Here is a 22,436-nt window from a genome sequence, read left to right as displayed (position 1 = left end):
CAAAAAAACCCCTTATATTTTTTGTATTCACCCCTGCCCCACCCCTTTGTCGGCCACGCAGAGTGCCACCCCTGGAGATTTTACTTAGTTACGTCATGACCTACTTATTCCCAAATTTTGGTGCACTCTCTCGAGCATAAGCGTCACAAAAAAAAATAATAAAAACGGCGACTTTGACCCCTTATAACTACCCTCATCCCCAACTCTGGCTTCCGGCTCTGGGCATTTTACTTAGTAATATCATGATCTACTTATTCCCAAATTTTGGTCCAGTATCTCAATCACGAACGTCGCAAAAAACCCTTTATATTTTTTATATTCACCACTACCCCCACCCCTTTGTCGGCCACGCAGCGTTCCGCCCCTACAGATTTTACTTAGTTACGTCATGACCTACTTATTCCCAAATTTTGGTGCACTATCTCGATCATGAGCGTCATAAAAAAAATAATAAAACCCGCGACTTTGACCCCTTATAACTCCCCTCGGCCCCAACTCTGGTTTCCGGCCGTTGGTGAAAGTCATGTACAAAACTAATTCAACATATCCCCGTATAGTTTTTTCATATTACTTATCACGCACAAAATCCGCTTCTATCTCTCCGACTATTAATGACACAAATTTCTTTAGGATCATGTAGAGGGGGTGGGGGCTTTAAACTTTGATTTAGTCACTTTCTGACTTTCATAATAATAATAATTTTTAAACGAGTTATTAACGCTTGATTTCATAATCAGTTAGTGGACTTTAAGTTTTAAGTTGGTACCCAGAGGCGTAGCTACCGCCGTATCAGCCGTATCAATTATACGGGGCCCCCGACATACAGGGGCCCCAACACGGGGCGGCATGTCGAAACAAAATTCCATTTAAAAAATTAAACAAAGCATTCTACAATTATTTCACTATTAAAACACTTTGAAACAGTGTATGTTGTTTGGATATCAACATTTTGGTGTAGTGGATTCTTTATCTATACCTATATAAATCATATTTATCTATTATCTATGCTCTGCCCCATAAGAACAGAGCTTTTTTGTTTTCCAGCTACCTCTCAATGTCAATTCCGTTGGCTGTGTGTGAGCTATTGTACCTATAATGTATAATGGCCAAGTTGCAATTTTTGTAATCGCTTTATCTTTGAATATTTGAAACAGTATGTATTGTTTGGGTATATTTTCGTATAATCTGTGCTTTATCTCTAATTGCATTTATGTAGGTATATCTACGCTTCTCCAAGAAATTAACGCACCTCTTTAAAAATTGGTCATTTTTAATGTTTCATATTTCCTAAACCTGTGTTCCGATTTAAGTGTTTTTTTAATACGTAGATATGTTATAGTCGTATTCTTGAACAATATCGTAATAATATTTTTGCTAGACAGGTAAATTACTGTTGTCATTGTGTACCGGCTGTATACCAATCAAACTGTGATTTTTTCTCAAAGTTCGCGTTACTCTGTGGAATATTATAGCATTTATAAAAAATATGAAATTAAAACCCAAATATAGCCTCATGTTTTCTTAAAATTCTGTTTTTCGATTCATTCGCTTACGTTGGATATTAAAAAGGTTAGGTAATAGTTTAAAAACTAGCCTTATTTTTCATCAATACCGGGTGTTTTTAAATAAGTACCTATGGCTAACTTTAAGGGTTAATTCTGTATGAAAAAATAATGACAGTTTGCTTTATAAACGTATGTCCGAGATAGGGGGTGTTGAGATTTTTCTTACAAACTGACGATTTACTTATTGCTCTAAAACCGGTTGATATATGCCAATGAAATTTGGTGGGTTTTAACAGGTAGTTATTGGGCATTTTTTAATGTACAATTAAGAATTTTATGTTCACCATTTGTGCACATAAGGGTCATATTACCAGTATGCGCGCCAATGGTAAATATTAAATTTCTAATTGTATATCAAAAAGGCACAATAACTACCTCTTAAAACACACCAAATTTTACTTGCATATTTTAACCGGTTTTAGGGCAATAAATAAATCGTCAGATTGTAAGAAAAATTTTAACACCCCCTATCTAGGAGAGGAAGCATTTGCAGACATAGGTACGTTTATTAAGCAAACGCAAACTGTCATTATTTTTTCATGTAGAATTACCCCTTAGAGTTTGCCATATTTATTTAAAAACACCCTGTATTGACGAAGAACAAGGCTATTTGTTAACGTACCTAACTTTTTTATTATCCAACATAATGAATTAATCAAAAGCGAATGAATCACAAAACAGAATGTTAATAAAACATGAAGATATAATAAAATAAAAAAAAAGAATGTAATTCCGTACAGATTGGAACTAAATTTTTATCAAAGTTTAGGTGAATACAAAAGATATTTTCAAGAAAGTATCCAATCATATAAGGGGATCATTGGTTAAATAATTAAGAAGGGGTCATTTTTGCACAATAGTAACTTTTTTTTACTACTGCGGTAATTCACGCTTTTACGATTTTTTCTACAAAGTTGAATAATAAAGATTTCAGTTAAGATTTACTAAATTAAATTTGACCCTTATTTATTCAAATAACTATATGAATCAGCCTCAAAGGGCCCGTAGTAATACATCAAGTACATAACTCCAAAAAAAAAAGAAGAAAAAACGAAAAAAAGTTTGTTAATTAGTGAAGAATCCCCAGGAACCCAATTATCGAAAAGGCATTTAAAAATGTTTAATCCCAGCGACGTTATTCAAAAAAGAAGTAATAAAGAAATTAGAATAATAATTTTTTAATGCCATTTAGAGTTTAATTAAAATTTGAATTTATCATTTATCAATACATTTATTGAAAATATACATAAAAATAAAAATAATGAGACGTTGTACAGGTGTATATTCTTTTGGCAACAACCGCGTTTTTGCAATTGAAAATATAATATAGTAACATTTAATAAACAAATTCAATATTAAGCAGTAATTTTTTTTGCTTTATACTAAATTTAATAAATTAATTAATAATAAATTTAAATTCGAGACATAAAAAATGACCCATTTTAATAGTGGTACGTTAGGTTCTTGGAGAAGTGTATTTGCCCGCCGCTCGCCGTTATAACATAAGAACAAAGCTTCTTTGTTTAAGCTCATTTTCAATGTCCATTCATCCTTGGATTGAAAAAACTGAATCTATTTTCAACCAATGAGTCTCGCCAATTCAAATCTATTTTGGACTTTGGTTTATTAGAATTTATTAGGTTTATTATTATTATCTATATGTTGGTGTTATACGCAGAACTTTACGGTTGTATTAAGTAATGTGCAATTTATTTAAATTTTGCAATATATTGTTTTGTTTTATTCCATTATCTTTTATTTTGTACTAATATTGACGATTTATGTAATTTCAGTAAAGTGTATTTGTTTTTGTTTTTTTTTCCGAATTTTTGTAAGCCTTGTCCATATAATTGTAAAATTTTCAGTGATAATAAAACATATTTCTATTCTATTCTATACAAGCGTTTTTGCTTCTTTTGTCGCGGGGGAAAGGGCCCCGCGACCAACTTTGATATGGGGCCCCCGTGGGGTTAGCTACCCACTGTTGGTACCATTATCAATGCAATTCATATGGGTAAATATTAACTTTAAAGTGAACTTTAGTTAATGTGCACTTTAAGTTGATTATGAAACCGGGCGTAAGTCTTAAAAATGGCCATTTTTTCGTTTTTCAAATTTTAAATTGCTTATAACTCGAAAACCATCAACTCCAGAGAAAAATTACAAGAGACCTTTTTGGTCCAGAATGGTCTAAAATACCAAAAAAAATTTGTCCGGAGCAAAAATAATAATTTTTGCAATTTGATTTAAAAAAAAATATTAAAAAAAATTTGGACCACTTTTCTCGTGGGTGACTTCTTGAACCTTATTCTGGGGTGTATTTCAAATGTAATTATGCCCGCCGTTTTCGCCCTGTCTATACTCAGATTACGAGCAGAACTAATAAAAATAATAAATAATCATTCCGGAAAGTAAGATGTAACCTGATAGATCTCTCTCGGCCTTCTTAGATCCGGCAATTCGTTGGCTTGCAAATTTTAGAAGCCACGAATGGTGTAAACCAGAAGATTAATTGTTCTAATAAAGTTTTATTTTTGATATTGTTAACCCGGGAGTAGTAGCGCTCACTTCTGTAACGTGAACAGTCGCGTGTTAGATTTCATCTCACAATACGAATTTAAATACGAATTTACAACAAATTTTTATTTTATAGTATTTTTATTTACTTGCTATGTTAGAAATATTATTTCTAACAATTATTAAAGCTAATTGGCTCTCCCCAAAGCCATAAATTCCACAAGAAGAAGAAGAAAAAAATACCTACGCATTACTACACCCTTCCTCGAGGCACTTACGAAATTCTTAGAAGTTATCGCGAAAAAGGATAAAATGTGAGATTATATCTAACAGCGCGACTACTCGCGGGTTAATGTTAAAAGTAAAACCTTCATTCGTCTTTAGCAGATGCCGCCACGGCATTCATGCCATCACGTTATTTCATTGTGAACCGATAACTGTAGCCTGAATTTTAATAGTTCAAAGAGAATCAAATATGCACTCTGTGTTGAGACCCTAAGAACGGTTGAAACTGGTAAGAGTGCTTTTGGCGCTCTATGAACTAAATAAAATAAGACGGCTTTTGTTTCGCTTCACAAAGAAATTATTATTTACATATTATTGTTTAATTATTATTTCGTGCAAATATGTACACAAAATTTTGGTTTATTTTTATAAATATTTATTTACTAATAATAAAATTGTTTTCTATTACTTCAATTTAGCGCACCTATGAATATACTGTCACAATATTGATCTTAGATAATGTCAAAAATTAGAGTTGCACAAGTTTGACTTGAATGTTTGAACTTGACTTGAGTTTGACTTAATTTCAAGTCAAACTCAAGTCAATCCTTCTGACAAATATTTCAAGTCAAGTCAAACTGGTCAATCGTACAGATTTGAAAATTCAAACTGTTTGTCAAACTAGTTTGAAAGAGTTTGAAAAATAATTTATTTAGTAGATATACTTTTTTGTCGAGATTGACATGTTAGTTGCATAATTAAGATAAGAAAATTAAAACTTAAATTAAAACTGCACATAAAAGTAACTTAATACGGGAAGCGATTATAATCAAAATAGGGTCGTAAATTTAAATTTCTTGAAAATGATTCCTGAATGCTTAAACTGCTTGCTGGCAAGTTTCGTTTTATCCATATAACTTTTTTATACCTGAGTGTTACTAGATTAAAACAAAGAATTCGTTGGATAGTTTTTTATCATACAAAGTGTAATTTAATCTACTTTGGGAGCGTTCAGGTTCAACTATTACGTAACGCAAGTTGGGGGGGGGGGAGTCATGTAAAACGTTACGGCGCGTTACACGGGGAGGGGGTAGGATGGTTCGAACAGCGCATTACGTAATAGTGATGTAACAAATGTCATTTTTTGAACATTCGCGAATACGAATGCGAATGCGAATATCTAATAACGACATTCGCGAATGCGGATGCGATTGCGAATGCTCAGTTTTTTTTAATTTGTTTTTATTTTTGAAATGTTTTCTAAATTTGTAATGAGAGGTTAATTGATATTTAGTGTAAATCAATCTGAATCTTAAGCTTTATTACATTATACCACATAATAAAACAACGTGAAGACTGATAATCTGATTATACGAGGTTAAGTTACCTTTTTTTAATAAAAAAGATGAGAAAGAGAATGGATTTTGATTTTATTAATCTAACTTTATTTTAAAATTATTATTTCTCTTCTCTGATATTCATATTCGCAAAACATTCGCACAAATTTTGCGAATGCGAACGCGAATGTGAATATGCAAAAAGATGCGGATATTCCCGAATGCGAATACGAATACGAATATTCGTTACATCACTATTACGTAACATTGTTTTTTTTAACTTAAATAAAAAAAAATTACCGAATCACAATCTCCCACCTTTTCAACTTTCGTTTATATTTTATATAGAACCCCTGGATTGTATTATATTGCCCCCTCACCTCCGCTCATGTTACAATAGGACAAAATAGTATTCAAGTGAAAAAATCTTAAAATTTGTATTTAGCAGTCAAGCACAGTAACATGTGTCTCAATGGACAGCTCAAAATAAAATGATTTGGAATTTTTATGACTTTCTTTTATTAAAAAAGGCATTTAAGGGCCAGTTAGAAAAACATCTGGTTACATACCAATCTGCTAGTTCACTCGAAAATACAATACAAACGTATTGCTGTATATTTGTTGGTATTTCTTTAAAATTCAAAACTAACCATTGGGTTATTAGACCTGGATCCTGCGTACCAAAAAAAGTTGATTAATAGCAAGCCGAAAATTTGTTAATAGCTTAACGGTGCCTAGTCGGACAAACTTAGATGTACGGGAACACTGGAACGGTGGAAGTTTTAATGATGGAACAGTTTAATAACTTGGAACGTCAGATTACGAAAACGTCCCATGTATTTTGTCGGACATAACATCCAATTGATTTGTTACCCTTTCATTAAACTCTCATGCAAAAATCAGTCTGCTATTACTAACCAACATGATTCCTGTTATTTGACATGTTCTTCATGTTCCACTCATTAAAATGCCCAGTTGGTGATAAACACCAGTCTGATTTTTGCATGAGAGTTTAATGAAAGGGTAACAAATCAATCGGAAGTTCTATCCGACAAAATACATGGAACGTTTACGTAGTCTTACGTTCCAAATTTTTAACCTGTTCCACAATTAAAACTTCCCCTGTTCCAGTGTTCCCATACATGAAAGTTTGTCTGACTAGACACCGTTAATCTATTAACAAATTTTCAGCTTGCTATTAATCAACTTTTTTTTGGTACGCGGGATCCAGGTCTATATGGTTTTACCTACATTTATCTACAATTTAAATTTCTTTCGGAGACAGGCTACAAATGTTGGGTTTAAATTTTTAAAAAATTAATGTATAAATATGCATTAATAGTATGGTAGAACTTATAACTAGACCCAAACCCAGACATCCAAAGTGAAAGTTATCCTCCAACACCAAATTGTTCTATATGGTCCACATAATGGTAAGAAAAAAGTCACACACACCTTTCAGCGTCGGGTTTGGGGAAGAGGGGGAAGAAATCGGTAAATTCGGCGATTTTTACGTTTTTCGTCAATATTTCTAAAACTATGCGGTTTCTAAAGGATTCTACATAAAATTTAAAACAAAAAGGTCCTATACATATTTGTTATAAAATCAACGGTTCCAGAGTTACGGAGGGTGAAAAGTGGAAGTTTTCGATACTTTTTATATTTTTTGGGAAATTTATAATATTATTACTGATGAAAGAAATTTTCTTTAACAGGATTGTGTTTTGTAAATAAAATTTGCTATTTCAGTGGCATGTTAGTGATAAGCCCTCGAAGAAACGTCAACCTCACCACCCAAAATCATCATCAATTGCCCAATAAATATAAAAAATATCGAAAACCTCCACTTTTCACTCTCCGTAACTCTGGAAGCGTTGATTATATAATAATTACATATAGGACCTTTTTTGTTTTAAATTTTATGTAGAATTGTATAGAACATTGTTTACGCTAAAGTATAGTTTTAGAAATATTGACGAAAAACGTAAAAAATACTAATTTACCGATTTCTCCCCAATCTCCCCTCCAACCCGGACGCTCAAAATGGTGTAACTTTTTACTGCACAATATGTGGACCATATAGAACAATTTGGTGTTGGAGGAAGACTCTTTCTTTGGATGTTTGTGTGACTTTTTTCTGAACATTATGTGGACCATATAGAACAATTTGGTGTTGGATGATAACTTTCACTTTGGATGTCTGGTTTATGCCATTCTTTGGATCAATTGTATCATACTATAAAACGCTATAAGCTTTCTTAATAATTATTATCCTAACTGGCGCGCTTATTGGGTTTTATTTGTCTGTCTGCGGTTTAAATATCATATCAGCCAATATATTTCTGTTTATTGAAATTTGTCAAAAAAATTTTTTTGGACCTTGTTGGGATTGGGGGATTTCTCCTACCCCTCCCCCACCATTACTCCCCCCCTTTATCCGCCACTGAACAAATAAACACGTTGCGTAATATTCAAACTTTTCAAACTGTTTGAAGATGTTTGAATTCAAGTCAAACCTAAAGATATCGAAATCAAGTCAAGTCAAACTTTTTTGTACAAAAAGTTTGATTTTCAAGTCAAGTCAAGTTTGTTGAGTAAAATCAAACTAGTTTGACTTGATGCATCTCTATCAAAAATTGCCACTGTTGGGCCAAAAACATTTTTGTTTAAACGAGAGAGGTTTCAGTGAGAAATTCATAGACAGAGAGGCAGCGCTGAAAAATCTATTTGAATTTACTAAAGCTAGATTTTTCACAGTTTATTACTGTGAGTGTGTAGAGAAACATACTGCGGTCGGTCAAGCGAAACGTACAACAGGGGTTACTGAGGGGGTATCAAAGATGCTTTTCTACAAAGGTAATTATTTCCATTTACTAAGGCTGAAAACCAGTACACACATTCTAAATTAAATATAAATAAAAGTTATTATAGTCGGTCAGCTGTATGACGAGACAGAGCCGGTCGGTCGGCCCCAATAGCCGATTGAGGAAATGAAGCATTTTGGCTCGCAATTTTTTCGTCCAGCATAGATTTACTTGAAATTTTCACAGAAGGTACGTAATAGTCCAAAGATAATTTTCTATATCATGCCGTTATCATACGCTAAAACCTTGGTGGTGGTTGCCACCCCATCTCGGGGGTGGGAATTTTTTATTACATTTTAACCACGTAATTCGATGCAAAAAGTGATTCTAAGAAAAAAATGTTTTTTACATTTTCTTCGTAAAACTAATATTTTTCGAGTTATTCGCGCTTGAAAATAACAGTTTTTCGACGAAAAAATCGACTTTTTTAGAGGGTTTTTTGAGAATACCTCGAAAAATGTGCATTTAATCAAAAAAACTATGGATACCAAAATTGTATCTTTTTATAACACAAACCAAATTCTTTTCCAATAATATCTTTAAGACCAATGCAAACCGAGATACGGCATGTTAAAAGGTAGCTTTTTTCGTCAAATGCATAATTTGAAATATTCAAAGCCAAATAATGGGAAAAATTTACATTTTTTCGAGAAAAACTTAAATAATCTTTTTTCAAGTATACAATTAGACCTTTCAAAAAAAATAATAAAAAGTTTCTAGCATGAAAATTAAGCGACTTACAAAAAATATCGGTACCTGCTTTTCTCTACGAAAAAATCAGTGAAAGCAACCCCCTAACTACCTTCCTAATTCAAAATTGGTCTTCACCTTTCTGTAGTTCCTTTTACATATATATTATAATCGATACACTCAAGGAGTTTGATTTATTTAAAATGCCTACTTTTGGAAAAATATTATATCTCACTGTGTACTGATTTTCAGCCTTAGAAAATGGATTTAATTACCTTCGTAGGAAAGCAACTTTGATACCCTCTCAGTAATGAAAACCCTTTAAAAATGATTTTGCAGGATTTTTAAAGAGCTATAAGACTGTGTAAATTAAATTCCGTAAGATACCTTAGTCTTTAATTGGGGCGGGTTTAAAGGGCTCGAATAAGGGGGTGTTTGCTGGTAAATAGACGATTTAAACAGCTATATCTCGTTAACTATTGACTGTAATGAAAATCTATATACAGGGTAATTTTAGTCATTAAAAAGCTACAATTTAGTAGTTTATAATTTTTTTCATATCTTCAGTATTTTCTTCAGTATTCTGAAGTAAAAGGTGAAAAATACCAAATTGCAAAAAATAAATTTTTTTAAACTCCAATTTTTTCAAAATTAGGCATTTTAAATAGGTCAAGATCCTTAAGTGTATTGATAATATAAATATAAAAGGAACTACTAAAAGGTGAAGACCAATTTTGAATTAGGAAGGTAGTTAGGGGGTTGTTTTCACTGATTTTTTCGTAGAGAAAAGCAGGTACCGACATTTTTTTGTAAGTCGCTTAATTTTCATGCTAGAAACTTTTTTTTTTTTTTTGAAAGGTCTAATTGTATACTTGAAAAAATATTATTTAAGTTTTCCTCGAAAAATACAAATTTTCCCATTATTTGGCTTTGAATATTTCAAATTATGCCTTTGACAAAAAAAGCTAACTTTTAACATGCCGTATCTCGGTTTGTATTGGTCTTAAAGATATTATAGGAAAAGAATTTAATTTGTGTTACTAAAAGATACAATTTCGATATCTACAGTTTTTTTGATTAAATGCATATTTTTCGAGGTATTTTCAAAAAACCCTCTAAAAAGTCGATTTTTTCGTCGAAAAACTGTTATTTTCAAGCGCGAATAACTCGAAAAATATTAGTTTTACGAAGAAAATGTAAAAAACATTTTTTTCTTATAATCACTTTTTCCATCGAATTGCATTGTTAAAATGTAATCAAAAATTCCTACCCAGGAGATGGGGTGGCAACCACCCCCAAGGTTTTAGCGTTTGATAGCGGCATGATATATAAAATGATCCTTGGACTATTCCCTACCTTCTGTGAAAATTTCAAGTAAATCCATGCTGGACGAAAAAATTGCGATCCAAAATGCTTTATTTCCTCAATCGACTATTGTGGCCGACCGACCGGCTCTGTCCCGTCATATAGCTGACCGACTATAATAACTTTTATTTATATTTAATTTAGAATGTGTGTACTGATTTTCAGCCTAAGTAAATGGAAATAATTACCTTCGTAGGAAAGCAACTTTGATACCCTCTCAGTAACCCCTGTTGTACGTTTCGCTTGACCGACCGCAGTATGTTTCTCTACACACTCACAGTAATCAACTGTGAAAAATCTAGCTTTAGTAAATTCAAATAGATTTTTCAGCGCTGCCTCTTGGTCTATCAGGGGTAGGAGTGGCAAACTTTTTTGCATTTTTTTGGGTCTCAAAATTGACATTTTCAGCAAAATTCAGCTTGTTTGTCTCGTTTTTAGAGATCAAAAATCTCTGACGTCTGCGCTAAAAAAAAATGAAAAAATAAAAAAATAATTTTTTTCACCGAATAGATGATAAATTTTTTAAGCACTTTTCACTCTTATCATTTTTTAATACAACATATTAATAAATTGCATGAATTCTATCTTTTCTTTTGCTGGTGCTCTTCAAAACTCGATTAAGGCTTGAATTAGTGCTTTTCAATGGTAACACTGTAAAAAAATATATTATTTCTATACCAGATATGAAGCTGAATCCCATGAATAGACCCAGTAGACCACCATAAAAAGCTAAAACATACAGTAAATAAAACATATTGTGAGTAATAGGGAACTTGCATAAAATTTTAAATTCGAAAAATGCTATCAATCACAACAGAACATAATTTAAAATATATATCAAAGAAAAAAAGTTTTTGTGTTTCGTTTACTTTTTTGCAATAATATAAGTCAGAAATAAATAATGTCAGAACCATTCTACAGGTGTCAAATGAAAGAGTATGAGCTAAACTTTCAAATTGGTTTAAAAAAAGTGAATAAAAAATGCATTTATTAGTAATAAATAGGTATGCAACACTATTTTCAATTTTTCCTTATGAACTTTTTATTTTTTTATATAATAAATTAGATATATTTATTACAATTTTTCATCAATTATTATACAGGGTGTAACAAAAATACAGGTCATAAATTTAATCACATATTCTGGGACCAAAAATAGTTCGACTGAACCTAACTTACCTTAGTACAAATGTGCACATAAAAAGTTACAGCCCTTTGAATTTATAAAATGAAAATCGATTTTTTCCAATATATCGAAAACTATTAGAGATATTTTATTGAAAATAGATATGTGGCATTCTTATGGTAGTAGTATCTTTAAAAAAAGTTATAGTGAAATTTGGACACCCCATAAAAATTTTATGGGGTTTTGTTCCTTTAAACCCCCCAAACTTTTGTGTACGTTCCAATTGCCTCTTAGTACTTTTTCGAAAAGTCAGTTTTTATCGAGATATTTTGAATATTTGTCAAATCCACCACATATTTGTATATGGCTAAGTACGATTATGGAGACTTGGTAATAATATGAAAATTTATTTATGATTTACATTTTAGGTATATTTTGAACCATATTAAAAAAGAAGTAATATCTCGATAAAAAGTGCCTTCTCGAAAAAATACAAAGAGGCAAAAAAGTTTTAAAAACACTGTGTTTAACTAATGGTACAGCAGTAAAAGTTTAATTGGAACATACACAAACATTTGGGGGGTTTAAAGGAACAAAACCCCCATAAAATTTTTATGTAAACATATTAAAAAAGAAGCCGCAACTCGATAAAAACTGCCTTACCGAAAAAATACTACGAGGCAAAAAAGTTTTAGAAATATTGAATTTAACTAATGGTACCACAATAATAGTTTAATTGGAACGTACACAAAAGTTTGGGGGGGTTTAAGGGAACAAAACCCCCGTAAAATTTTTATGGGGTACACAAATCTCACTATAATTCTTTTTTAAGATGTTCCTGCCATAAGAATGCCACATGTCTATTGTCAATAAAAAATATCTAATAGTTTTCGATATATTCGAAGAAATCGATTTTCATTTTGTAACTTCAAAGGGCTGTAACTTTTTTTATGTGCATATTTGTACTAAGGTAAATTAGGTTCAGTCGAACTATTTTTGGTCTGAGAATATGTGATTTAATTTATGACCTGTATTTTTGTTACACCCTGTATACATAACATTACTAAAAAACGGTAAAAAATAGATTTTTCCGCAAATCGCCAGGAAATTTTGACATTCCTGTCAAAATTTCTTGAAGAAAAAGTCAGGACTTCCTTACTGTAAGGAAATGTCATTTCCTTACTGTAAGGAAATGATATTTCCGTACAGTTGTTAGTGTTCTACATAAATGATAGAAAACACATTGCTATTAAAACCTTGTAAATTACCTTAATCATTAAATTTTCTTTATCTGGAGCTTCCTGGATAAATTTTTCAATTTCTTCCTTCGTTAAAATCTTAGATTTCTTTGCCCTATAACCTTGAGCTTGCCGTTTCAATAAAGAACGAAGTTTTGAGTATGTAGATATATCTACATTGTGTTTAAGTGCAAGGGTTGACTTCAGCATTGAATCTTCTTCTTTGAGTGCCTCTCCTATCGGAGATTGGATATCATTAGGGCGATTCTAATTTTATTTACTGCTGTTTTGAACAATTCGTTAGTGGTACAGCCAAACCACTCTCTCAAATTTCTCATCCAGGACATTCTTCTACGGCCTGGATTTCTTCGTCCTTGGATTTTTCCTTGCATTATATTTTGTAGGAATGTGTACTTTTGTCCTCTCATCAGGTGGCCTAAGTATTCAAGTTTTCTCTTTTTTATACTCCGTAGAACTTCTGGCTCGTTATTTATTCTGCGTATTACTTCTTCATTTGTAATTGAATAGTTTGGCATTGAATAATTGGCCCATAATGTTGAAGATTTCATCTTTAAACAAAGGTCTAGGAAGTATGCCATTACAACATTTTCTGAGAAAGAACTCGTATTTTTACTCATGCGATAATCCATAAAACGTCTGTATGCATTTTCGTACTTTTCTCTTGATTTCTTTGGCAATAATTCTAATGAAGCAGTATCACTGCCTCAACCAGCTCTGGAGGAGTCCCAGGAATGGAAATTTCATCATCACTTATCATTTTACTTTCGAGAACACCAGCAATTAAATTTATAAGCGTCAAGTTTGACAATTCAACCTCAATACGTTTCCATAGTAACCCAAGTAATTTTATTAGGAATTTCAAAGCACCATTTATTTGGGAATAAAATTATCGCGTTTTTTTTTAAATCAATCAATATCTGTCGAATTTTAAACGATTTGCGGAAAAATAGTATGTTTACCTCGTAGGAAAAGCCACATTCCTGGACTCTGTGTTGCTAAGTCTCGGCTTGCGCCTCGACTTAGCAATCTTCACAGTCGTCCAGGAATGTTAAGCTTTTCCTACCCGGTAAACAATGTACTATTTTTGAAAAAAGTTATTCAAAAAATTTATAAGAACAAGTTGACGATACTTCTGCATAATTATTTACTACTAATAAATACATTTTTTATTCACTTTTTTTAAACTAATTTGAAAGTTTAGTTCATGTTATTTAATTTAACACCTGTAGACTGGTTCTAACATTATTTTTTCTAACTTATTGCAAAATAAGCTCTCTGGGATAAACAATTTGAATATAGTTATTTTCCTAACAAGTGCAGAAAGTCATTCTTTTCCGCACGCGACTGTAGTTTGCCGAACGACGCGAAGCGGGAGTTCGGCAAGCAGTCGAGTGCGGAAAAGAGACTTTCTGCAAGAGTTAGGAACAATATTTTTTCTAAGAGTCTTTAAAAAATTACCAAATCTTAATCAATTAATTTAATTAATATGAAAATACATACACAAATTAATTCTTTGACAAGGTTGTCAAAACCAAACTTTCAATATAATTAGTTAGCATGACGACGATCTTGGTTTCCATGACGATGATTCAAAACGAAAACGACTGTTATTGTCTACCGATTTACTTTCGAATATTATGTCAAAATAATTTTATTTCATCGAATTGTCGCGTTAATTTCATTAAAACAGGAACAAAATAAGATATATTTGAAATAAATTAGTAAATAATATCTAAATATTAGTTTATTCATCATCATCATCATGGCTTATTCACTCCTGGCGGAGTGTTTGCCGCCCTTTTGGGTTTTCTGATTCATTTGTTGCGGAGAATCAGTCCGCTGTTGTCTTTTATTATTATAGCAGCGTGTGTGACTTGGCTTTGTCTACAACTTTTCTCCATTCTTTCCGGTCCTTACAACGCTCCTTCCAATTGTAGATTCTCAGCTTCTTTATGTCTCCTAAGACTTGATCTCTCCATCTTGTTTTGGGTCTTCCCTTTGGTCTCTCTGTTGTTGGTCTCTAGCCAGTTATTCTCTTTAGCGTAGAGTCTGGATTAGCTCTTTCTGTGTGTCCCAGCCACCTGAGCCTCTGCGCCTTCACGAACTTGATTATGTCTTCACCCTGGATGACTTCTTTAATTTCTTCATTTGTTAATCTTCTAAATTCGCCTACACTTATCCTCACCGGTCCCATTATTCGTTGAATTATCTTTCTCTCTAAGATTTCTAATCTCATTTCATCTTTTTGTGTTAGGCACATCGTCTCTGCACCATAGGTGATCACTGGCCTGATTGCAGTCTTGTAAATTTTTAATTTGGTTGTCTTACTAATGTGTTTTTCTTTCAAGAATTTTTGGTAGTTCCAATAGGTTTTATTACCCAGTAGGATGCGTTTATTTATTTCATCCGTTCTATTATTTCTGCCATTCACCATCACTCCCAAATATTTGAAACGGTGTACTCTTTCAAATGTATATGCTCCAAGCTTAATTTCTTTCTCGATGTTCGTATTCTCTCTTGAGCACTTGAGATATTTCGTTTTGCTTTGGTTAATTACTAGCCCTCTCTTCTTTGCTTCTTTATCTAGTATTAATATTATATTCTGCGCATCGTTTTTAAATCTCTAGTAACCAGTGCAATATCGTCTGCATACGCTATCAGTTGGGCTGAAGATTCGATAATTGTTCCCCTAATTTTGGCTGCTCTTACTGCACCCTCTATGGCAATGTTCAATAATGTTGTTGATAGGGAGTCTCCCTGTCTGACACCTACCTCTATTTGTACTTCATCTGATGGGCCTTCCCTTGTTAAGATTCGTGCTTTGGATTCCTTCATCGTCATTTTCGTGAGACTTACTAGTTTTTCTTGAATGCCTAGTTGCTTCATATCATTAATTAGCTCCTCCCTTATTACACTGTCAAAGGCTTGCTTGTAGTCAATAAACAGTATATGTAGATCTATTCCATGCTCGTAACTTTTTTCGACGATTTGCGTTACAATGTGTGTTGCATCTATTGTTGACTTACCTTCTCTGAATCCATGTTGGTATTCACCTATTTTTGTTCTCGTTTCTTTTTCTATTCTTTGTCTGATCAAATTAGTTAATATTTTGTACATTGTATTTAATAGCGTGATTCCCCTGTAGTTAGTGCATTTCGTCTTGTCACCTTTTTTAGGGATTGGTGTTATCAGACCGCAATTCCAGTCGTTCGGCATGCGTTCTTCTTCCCATATTCGTTCTATCAGCTTGTGGATTCTGTGGGCTAGTTCCTCTCCCCCTTTCTTGAAGAATTCATTTATAATGTTGTCTGTTCCTGCTGCTTTCCTTGTCTTTAATCTGTTTATGGTCGCCAATGCTTCGTTGTATGAGGGAGGCTCTGATTGTTCTTCATTCCTATTTACTGTTTGTTCTTCATTTTCTGCATTTTCAGCATCGCCTTTCTTTTTGAACAATTCTCTATAGTGTGTTTCCCATTCCTTTTTTTCAATATTTGCCGGAATCTTTTTCTTATTCTGTGCTTTTATGTGTTTATATAGTCTTGCATTATCGTTACTATTAGCTTCGAGTTCCAGCAGAAGTCTTCAATCCATTTCTTCTTTTTAGTTCTGCAACATTTGTCTGACTCTTTCTTTTTCTCTTTATAGTGTAGGAGATCTTCTTGTTTCCCTGTGGTCAACCACCTGTGTCTTGCTTGGTCCTTGCCTTTACTAGCTTGCTCGCATTCTTCATCGTACCAATCTTTTCTTTTATTGTCGTTCATTAGTCCTATCGTCTCCTCTGCTGCTGTTAAAATACTATCTTTTATGTCTTCCCAGGTTTCATCTATGTCCGATGGTTTTAGGACTAGTAGTTTTTCTTCCAACTTAGTGCAGAATTTTCTGTTTGCATTATCTGTGTTTAGTTTTGACCTATTCCACCTCTTTCTTTTCTTTCTGTCGTTTTTGTCTTTAAGTATCTTCAATTTCATGTCGCCTATCACCAAAATGTGATCCGAATCAGCATTGGCTCCCCTGTAGGACCTCACATTCTGTACAATTGTTCTCCATTTTTTTGAAATTAGGATGTGGTCTATTTGGTTTCCGTCTGTCGTTCCAGGTATTAGTCACGTTACTTTGTGCTCTTTTTTGTGCTTGAATTGGGTGCTAATAATAAAAGTATTGGTTGCTGCTGTTAGATTACATATTCTCCTGCCATTGTTGTTCGTATTTTGATGGATCGTTTCTTTTCCTGCGATTTCTCTGTTCGTATCTTCTTTCCCTATCTTTGCGTTAAAGTCTCCTAATAGGATTAGTATGTCGTTCTTTGGTATTTCTTCGTTCAATTCTTCAAGTTTCTCATGGAATTCATTATTTTCTTCTTCGGGAGCATTCTCTGTAGGTGCATATATATTAACAAATGTTAAATTTGCTTGTTTATTTTTCATTCTAATATATAATATTCTTGCATCAACCGCTTTAAAGTTAATAATCTTGTCTCTTACGCTATTACTAACTAGAAAGGCGGTTCCATTGCGACCCTGTTTTCTTTCTCCTGCGTAGTACATTGTGTGGTTTCTTCTATTGATCATCCCTTCTCCTGCCCACCTTATTCCTTGTAGCGCTAGTATTTCCATCCTGTATTTTGTCATTTCTTTTGCCAACTCTTCCATTTTGCCTGGTCTTAGAAGTGTTTTGGTGTTCCACGTTCCTATTCTTATTTTCCTGTTTTTGTAATTGTTTGATAGGTTATTATGCTTTTTGCAATGCTTACTCACTAGTTTCTGCTGAATTTTGACGAACTATTATAGAATAGAATAGAAATATGCTTTATTGTCATTGAAAATTTTTACAATTTTATGGACAAAGCTTACATACAGTCAAAAGAAAAACATAATATAAATAACAAATAACAACTACAATTTATTAAAATTAGATAAATCGTCAATAATGTACAGTATAAGATATAAAAGCCAAGACAAAACAATTTATTGCAAAATATATATAAATTGCAAATTGAACATACAACAAATAAAATAAAATAGGTACAACATAAGGAACTGACAAGTTTATGCTACTGCGCATGGAACCCAATTTTCTTAGTTATTCATTAAAAAATTCTTCTATTGAATAATATGGTCTTTTGGATAGATAGGCTTTTGTCATTTTTCGGAACTTAGGGAAAGATGTTGCAGATTTAAGTTGTAACGGAAGATGATTGTACAGTTTCTTTGCGGAATATAATATAGATTTCTTTACTAACTCAGTGGATGGAATCGGTAAATAAATATCAAAGATTGAATTTCTGGTGGAGTAAAGATGATTGGGCCTTGATGGAAAGACATGAAGGTGTTTACGAATTAAACAAACCGTTTCTAGAATATATAAAGATGGAAGTGTTAAAATTTCGTGATCTCTGAAGTAACTTCTGCAATGTGTAGATCTTCTGAGGCCAAACAAATATCTTATTGCTCTTTTTTGCAATCTAAAAACGACATCAAATTGAGCAGCTGTACTAGAACCCCAAAAAGGAAGACCATATCGAAGATGCGACTCGAACAACGAAAAATATGTTATTTTAGAAGATGCTAAATTGAGTTCCCTTGAGACAGATCGTATTGCATAGCAAGCTGAGGCGAGTTTCTTACTTAACGAATCGATATGAAGTGACCATTTGAGGTTGCTGTCTAAAAAAATACCAAGAAATTTTACAGAATCAACGGTACTGATCTGGCTGTTATGAAGTGGCAAAGGTTGAAGAGCTCCTTTATAGGATAATGCTACTGTTTTATTTACATTAAAAGAGAGTAAATTAGAGTCAGACCAGGTCTTTATCGTCAGTAGATCCGAAGTTATAGTTTCATGAAGAGATGCAATAGTTGAGTTGCTCCAAGTGATACTGGTATCATCAGCAAAAAGAAAAATTTTCCCATTGATTTTTAAATTAGTGATGTCATTAATAAAGATAAGGAACAGTATAGGACCCAATACTGAACCTTGTGGTACTCCGCATACGATGTTTTTGAGACTAGAGTCAGTATCATTTGCTCTAACTAGTTGTTTCCGATTATTCAAGTAGGATTGGAACCAATTCAAAGAAATACCTCGAATTCCATAGAAATTTAGTTTTGTAATCAAGATGTCGTGATTTACACAATCAAAAGCTTTGGCATAGTCGCAGAAAACAGTGGCAGTATAAAGATTATTGTTTAGTGCTTGGTAAACCTCGTGTAGTACAGAAAACATGGCATCAGTGGTACATTTATTTGTTAGAAAGCCGAACTGATTTTGTGATAAAATGTTGTTATCAACGATAAAGGACATAAGTCGAGTTTTAATGAGTCTCTCAATAATTTTGGAGAGTACCGGTAGTAAGGCAATAGGTCTATAGTTGCAGGCATCAGATTTTTCGCCACCCTTATGAAGAGGAATAATAATGGCTGTCTTTAGGCACTCTGGAAATTTACCTTTTTCGAAGGAATCATTAATTAGTGAGAGGAGGATTTCCAACACATTTTCTGTGAGATTAGAGAAAATTTTTATAGATAGTCCATCAGTACTACAGGATGATTTGCTTTTGATACAATTGATTGTTTGGATAAGTTCAGAGTTATCGACTGGTCGTAAAAAGAATGAATTCGAGACCTGTCTTGAATTAGGAAGATAGGAAATGGGATCTTGTTGCGGCAAAATTGTTGATGTTATATTTTTACTCACATTAACGAAGTAGTCGTTTAGACTTTCAGGATTTGGAAGGGAAAATGATTGAGCTTTGTGAGTTTTATTTCGAAGATCGTTTATTATAGACCAAGTCTCTTTTGCAACACTTTTAGAGCTTCCCAGACGATTTTGATAATAGGCTTTTTTAGCTGACCTGACAAGTTTTAGATATGTTGTCCTGTACTTCATAATATATTCAGTGACAGCAACATTGGTAGTAAATTTCTTGATGTATAGTAGTGAACGCATATTCTTAGCTGATATGCGAATACCTTTCGTAACCCAAGGTTTCCGATGTTTTGGCCTAATAGGAATTAAAGGAAATGCCTTATTGAAGATGTGGAGAAGCTTATCTAGAAAAACACTGAAATTATAGTCCACGTCTATAGAAGGAAATTGCCACTCAGAAGTCAAGCATAAATTTTGGAATTTACGAAAATTCTGGGCGGAAAAAATCCTACCTAAACGTCGGGTTTTTGAGGAGGGTTTGCTGAAGATGTTAAACTTCGTATACACTGCTTCATGATCAGATAGTCCCGCATTAATAACTGTAGAGCAGACATCAAGGGGTGAGAAATCTGAGACAATATAATCGATTATGGTAGATGTAGTTTTTGTAATCCTTGTAGGAGAATCAACGTGCATTGAGAGACCATACGATTCAAATATGTTTGCCAGGGACACTTGGGTAGCACTAGCAGCAGCATAATTAATGTTAAAATCACCGCATAGAATTTTTCTGCTTTTATGAGGCAGGTCATCTAACAAATTTAGCAGGTTCTGAAAAAATAGTTCCACGGTAGAATCAGGTGATCTATAAATGCAAATAATGTAAAGATTAAGATTTTTATTATAAACTAAGGAAAACTCAAAGAATGATTCACTTAACAAAAAGTCATATTTTGTTATCAGAGAAAAATCATTATTTCTAGAGAGAATCAGGGTGCCTCCATGAGCCGAACTTGGACGATCATACCTGGCAATTGTGGTATATTTTTCTACAAAAAAAGGCTCGTTAACTTCAAGCCAGTGCTCTGTAACCGCAACTATCGGAGGAAATCCTAATTCCTCCAGAAACAAAAACAATTCATCAGTTTTATTTCTTATAGAACGAATATTAATCAGAACCATGCCAAAGTTGTCATCACTAAAATAATTTGAGGTTTCTAGTCCCTCAGAACACGTCGTGTTGTTTAAAAATTTCGCTTTGGAGAGCCAGTGGAATAATAACTTCGGTGACATTCCCTTGACTTTTGTAGGTGTATAATTCTTTCCGAAGTGAGATAGGACCTATAAGCGGCAAGATCAGCTTCCACTTCAGCTGGACCAATTCCATAGGCATGGTTAAATTCTAGAAGAACTTTTCGTAGTTCTTCAGTCTTAGTAGGTAGTCCTTCGGAAGCCAAAAAGAGTTTCACGCTGGTGTTGGTATATCCGTCGTAAAATACAGAAGCAGGCTGATCGTGAAGAAAAGCAAGATGTAGTTTAATTGCCTTTAAGATGTCCGGTTCCCTTAATCTTGCAAGAAGATATCGACTGTTCGAGTTATTAGTTAGTCTAACTCTTGGTGGTGTTAAAGGATCCAAATTTATGGATGGTTCCAAAGTATCTTTCTTAACAAAATTGATATGGGAACGGAAAGGCTCTTGAGATTTGCAAATTGTGATGGCCTGCTTGTCTGTAAATATATTGGTGTCTTCAACTTCATTTTTGTTGTTGCTTGGAATGGTAATTGGGTTTTCCAAGCTAACCTGGCTTCTGATGTACTTCGGATTCATATTTTCTTCAGATGAAGTCTTTGGTTCAGAGTGTGGTGATTCTATAGACCATTTAATGTTGACACCAGGTGGCCAAATTTCCTTATTAAATAATAAGTCGATAGATGGTTTGGATTTTATGCCTATTTTGAATGAGGAACCAGTTGCTGTGTTGGCGTCTTTAGGGAGAGCGTAACATCTAATATAATCCTTGATACCTAGCCTCTCTTTAATGTAGTGTACTATTTGTATAGGGGTGTATGCTGCGGTTAAGTTACTGATAACAACAAAATGACACTTATCTTCTGAAACTTTTGATTTTCTTTCTGGACAGGTTTGGAAATGTTGAGGGCCTTCAGTTTGGGTGCTTGAAGTGACATACACTATCTTTTTTTTAGATACCTCTTTTTCAGTTTGTATAGCAGGTAGTTTGCTGGAAAAATTACTTATCTGATTAGATATTTCGCTGATGTTTTCAGATAGCCTTTGTAATCCCAATTTTATCTCGGATGAATTTGAGTCTTCAACTTGAACCTTAATAGTATCATCGGAACAGCCGAAAAAAACTGACGATATATTGAAGATGTCTTGTTGCATTTGCCGTACCGATTTTAAAAGATGTTCAGGATTCATCAGGCTATTTAATTTATGGATCTCGTCAATTTTTTTTGTAAGGTAATCCAATTTGCCATCTTTTTTTGTTAATAAATCGTATGTCTCTATGAAAACGGGCAAATTATCAGTCAATTTTTTAGTTAGTTGAATTAAGGCATTAAAGTTCTCATGAGGTATCTGATTTTTTGATAGATTTGTTATTTTTTCATTTAAATATCTGAGGCTAGGCGAATCACATAATTTACAGAAAAATCTTAGATTTGAATTTTTTGGGTCCAGGAGAGTTTTGGTGATGGTCTTGTTGTATCCAGAACAGTGCATGCAGAAATTTCGCTGACATTCCCCAAAACAACGAAGCTTATTATATTTGTCATTTTCGGGGAATTCATGTAAACAATTCTCACATTGGTAGTTTGCCAT

The 22,436-nt window shown here is 33.2% G+C and overlaps 1 protein-coding gene across 1 annotated transcript in view; it reads right to left on the bottom strand.

The window, feature by feature from the left end:
- Window positions 1–22,436, bottom strand: part of LOC114325876 (sodium channel protein Nach-like) — a 101,851-nt gene extending 79,415 nt beyond the window's left edge. Inside the window, exon 1 of the mRNA XM_050660333.1 lies at window positions 21,784–22,436. Within this exon, the coding sequence (XP_050516290.1) occupies window positions 21,784–22,436 (653 nt within the window). The remainder of the gene's footprint in view (window positions 1–21,783) is intronic.

Source organism: Diabrotica virgifera, chromosome 1 (genome assembly GCF_917563875.1).
Source record: "Diabrotica virgifera virgifera chromosome 1, PGI_DIABVI_V3a".
NCBI classification, from domain to species: Eukaryota; Metazoa; Arthropoda; class Insecta; order Coleoptera; family Chrysomelidae; genus Diabrotica; species Diabrotica virgifera.
The sequence above is the reverse complement of the archived record's forward strand: the minus strand, read 5'-3'. Positions and strand labels throughout refer to the sequence as shown.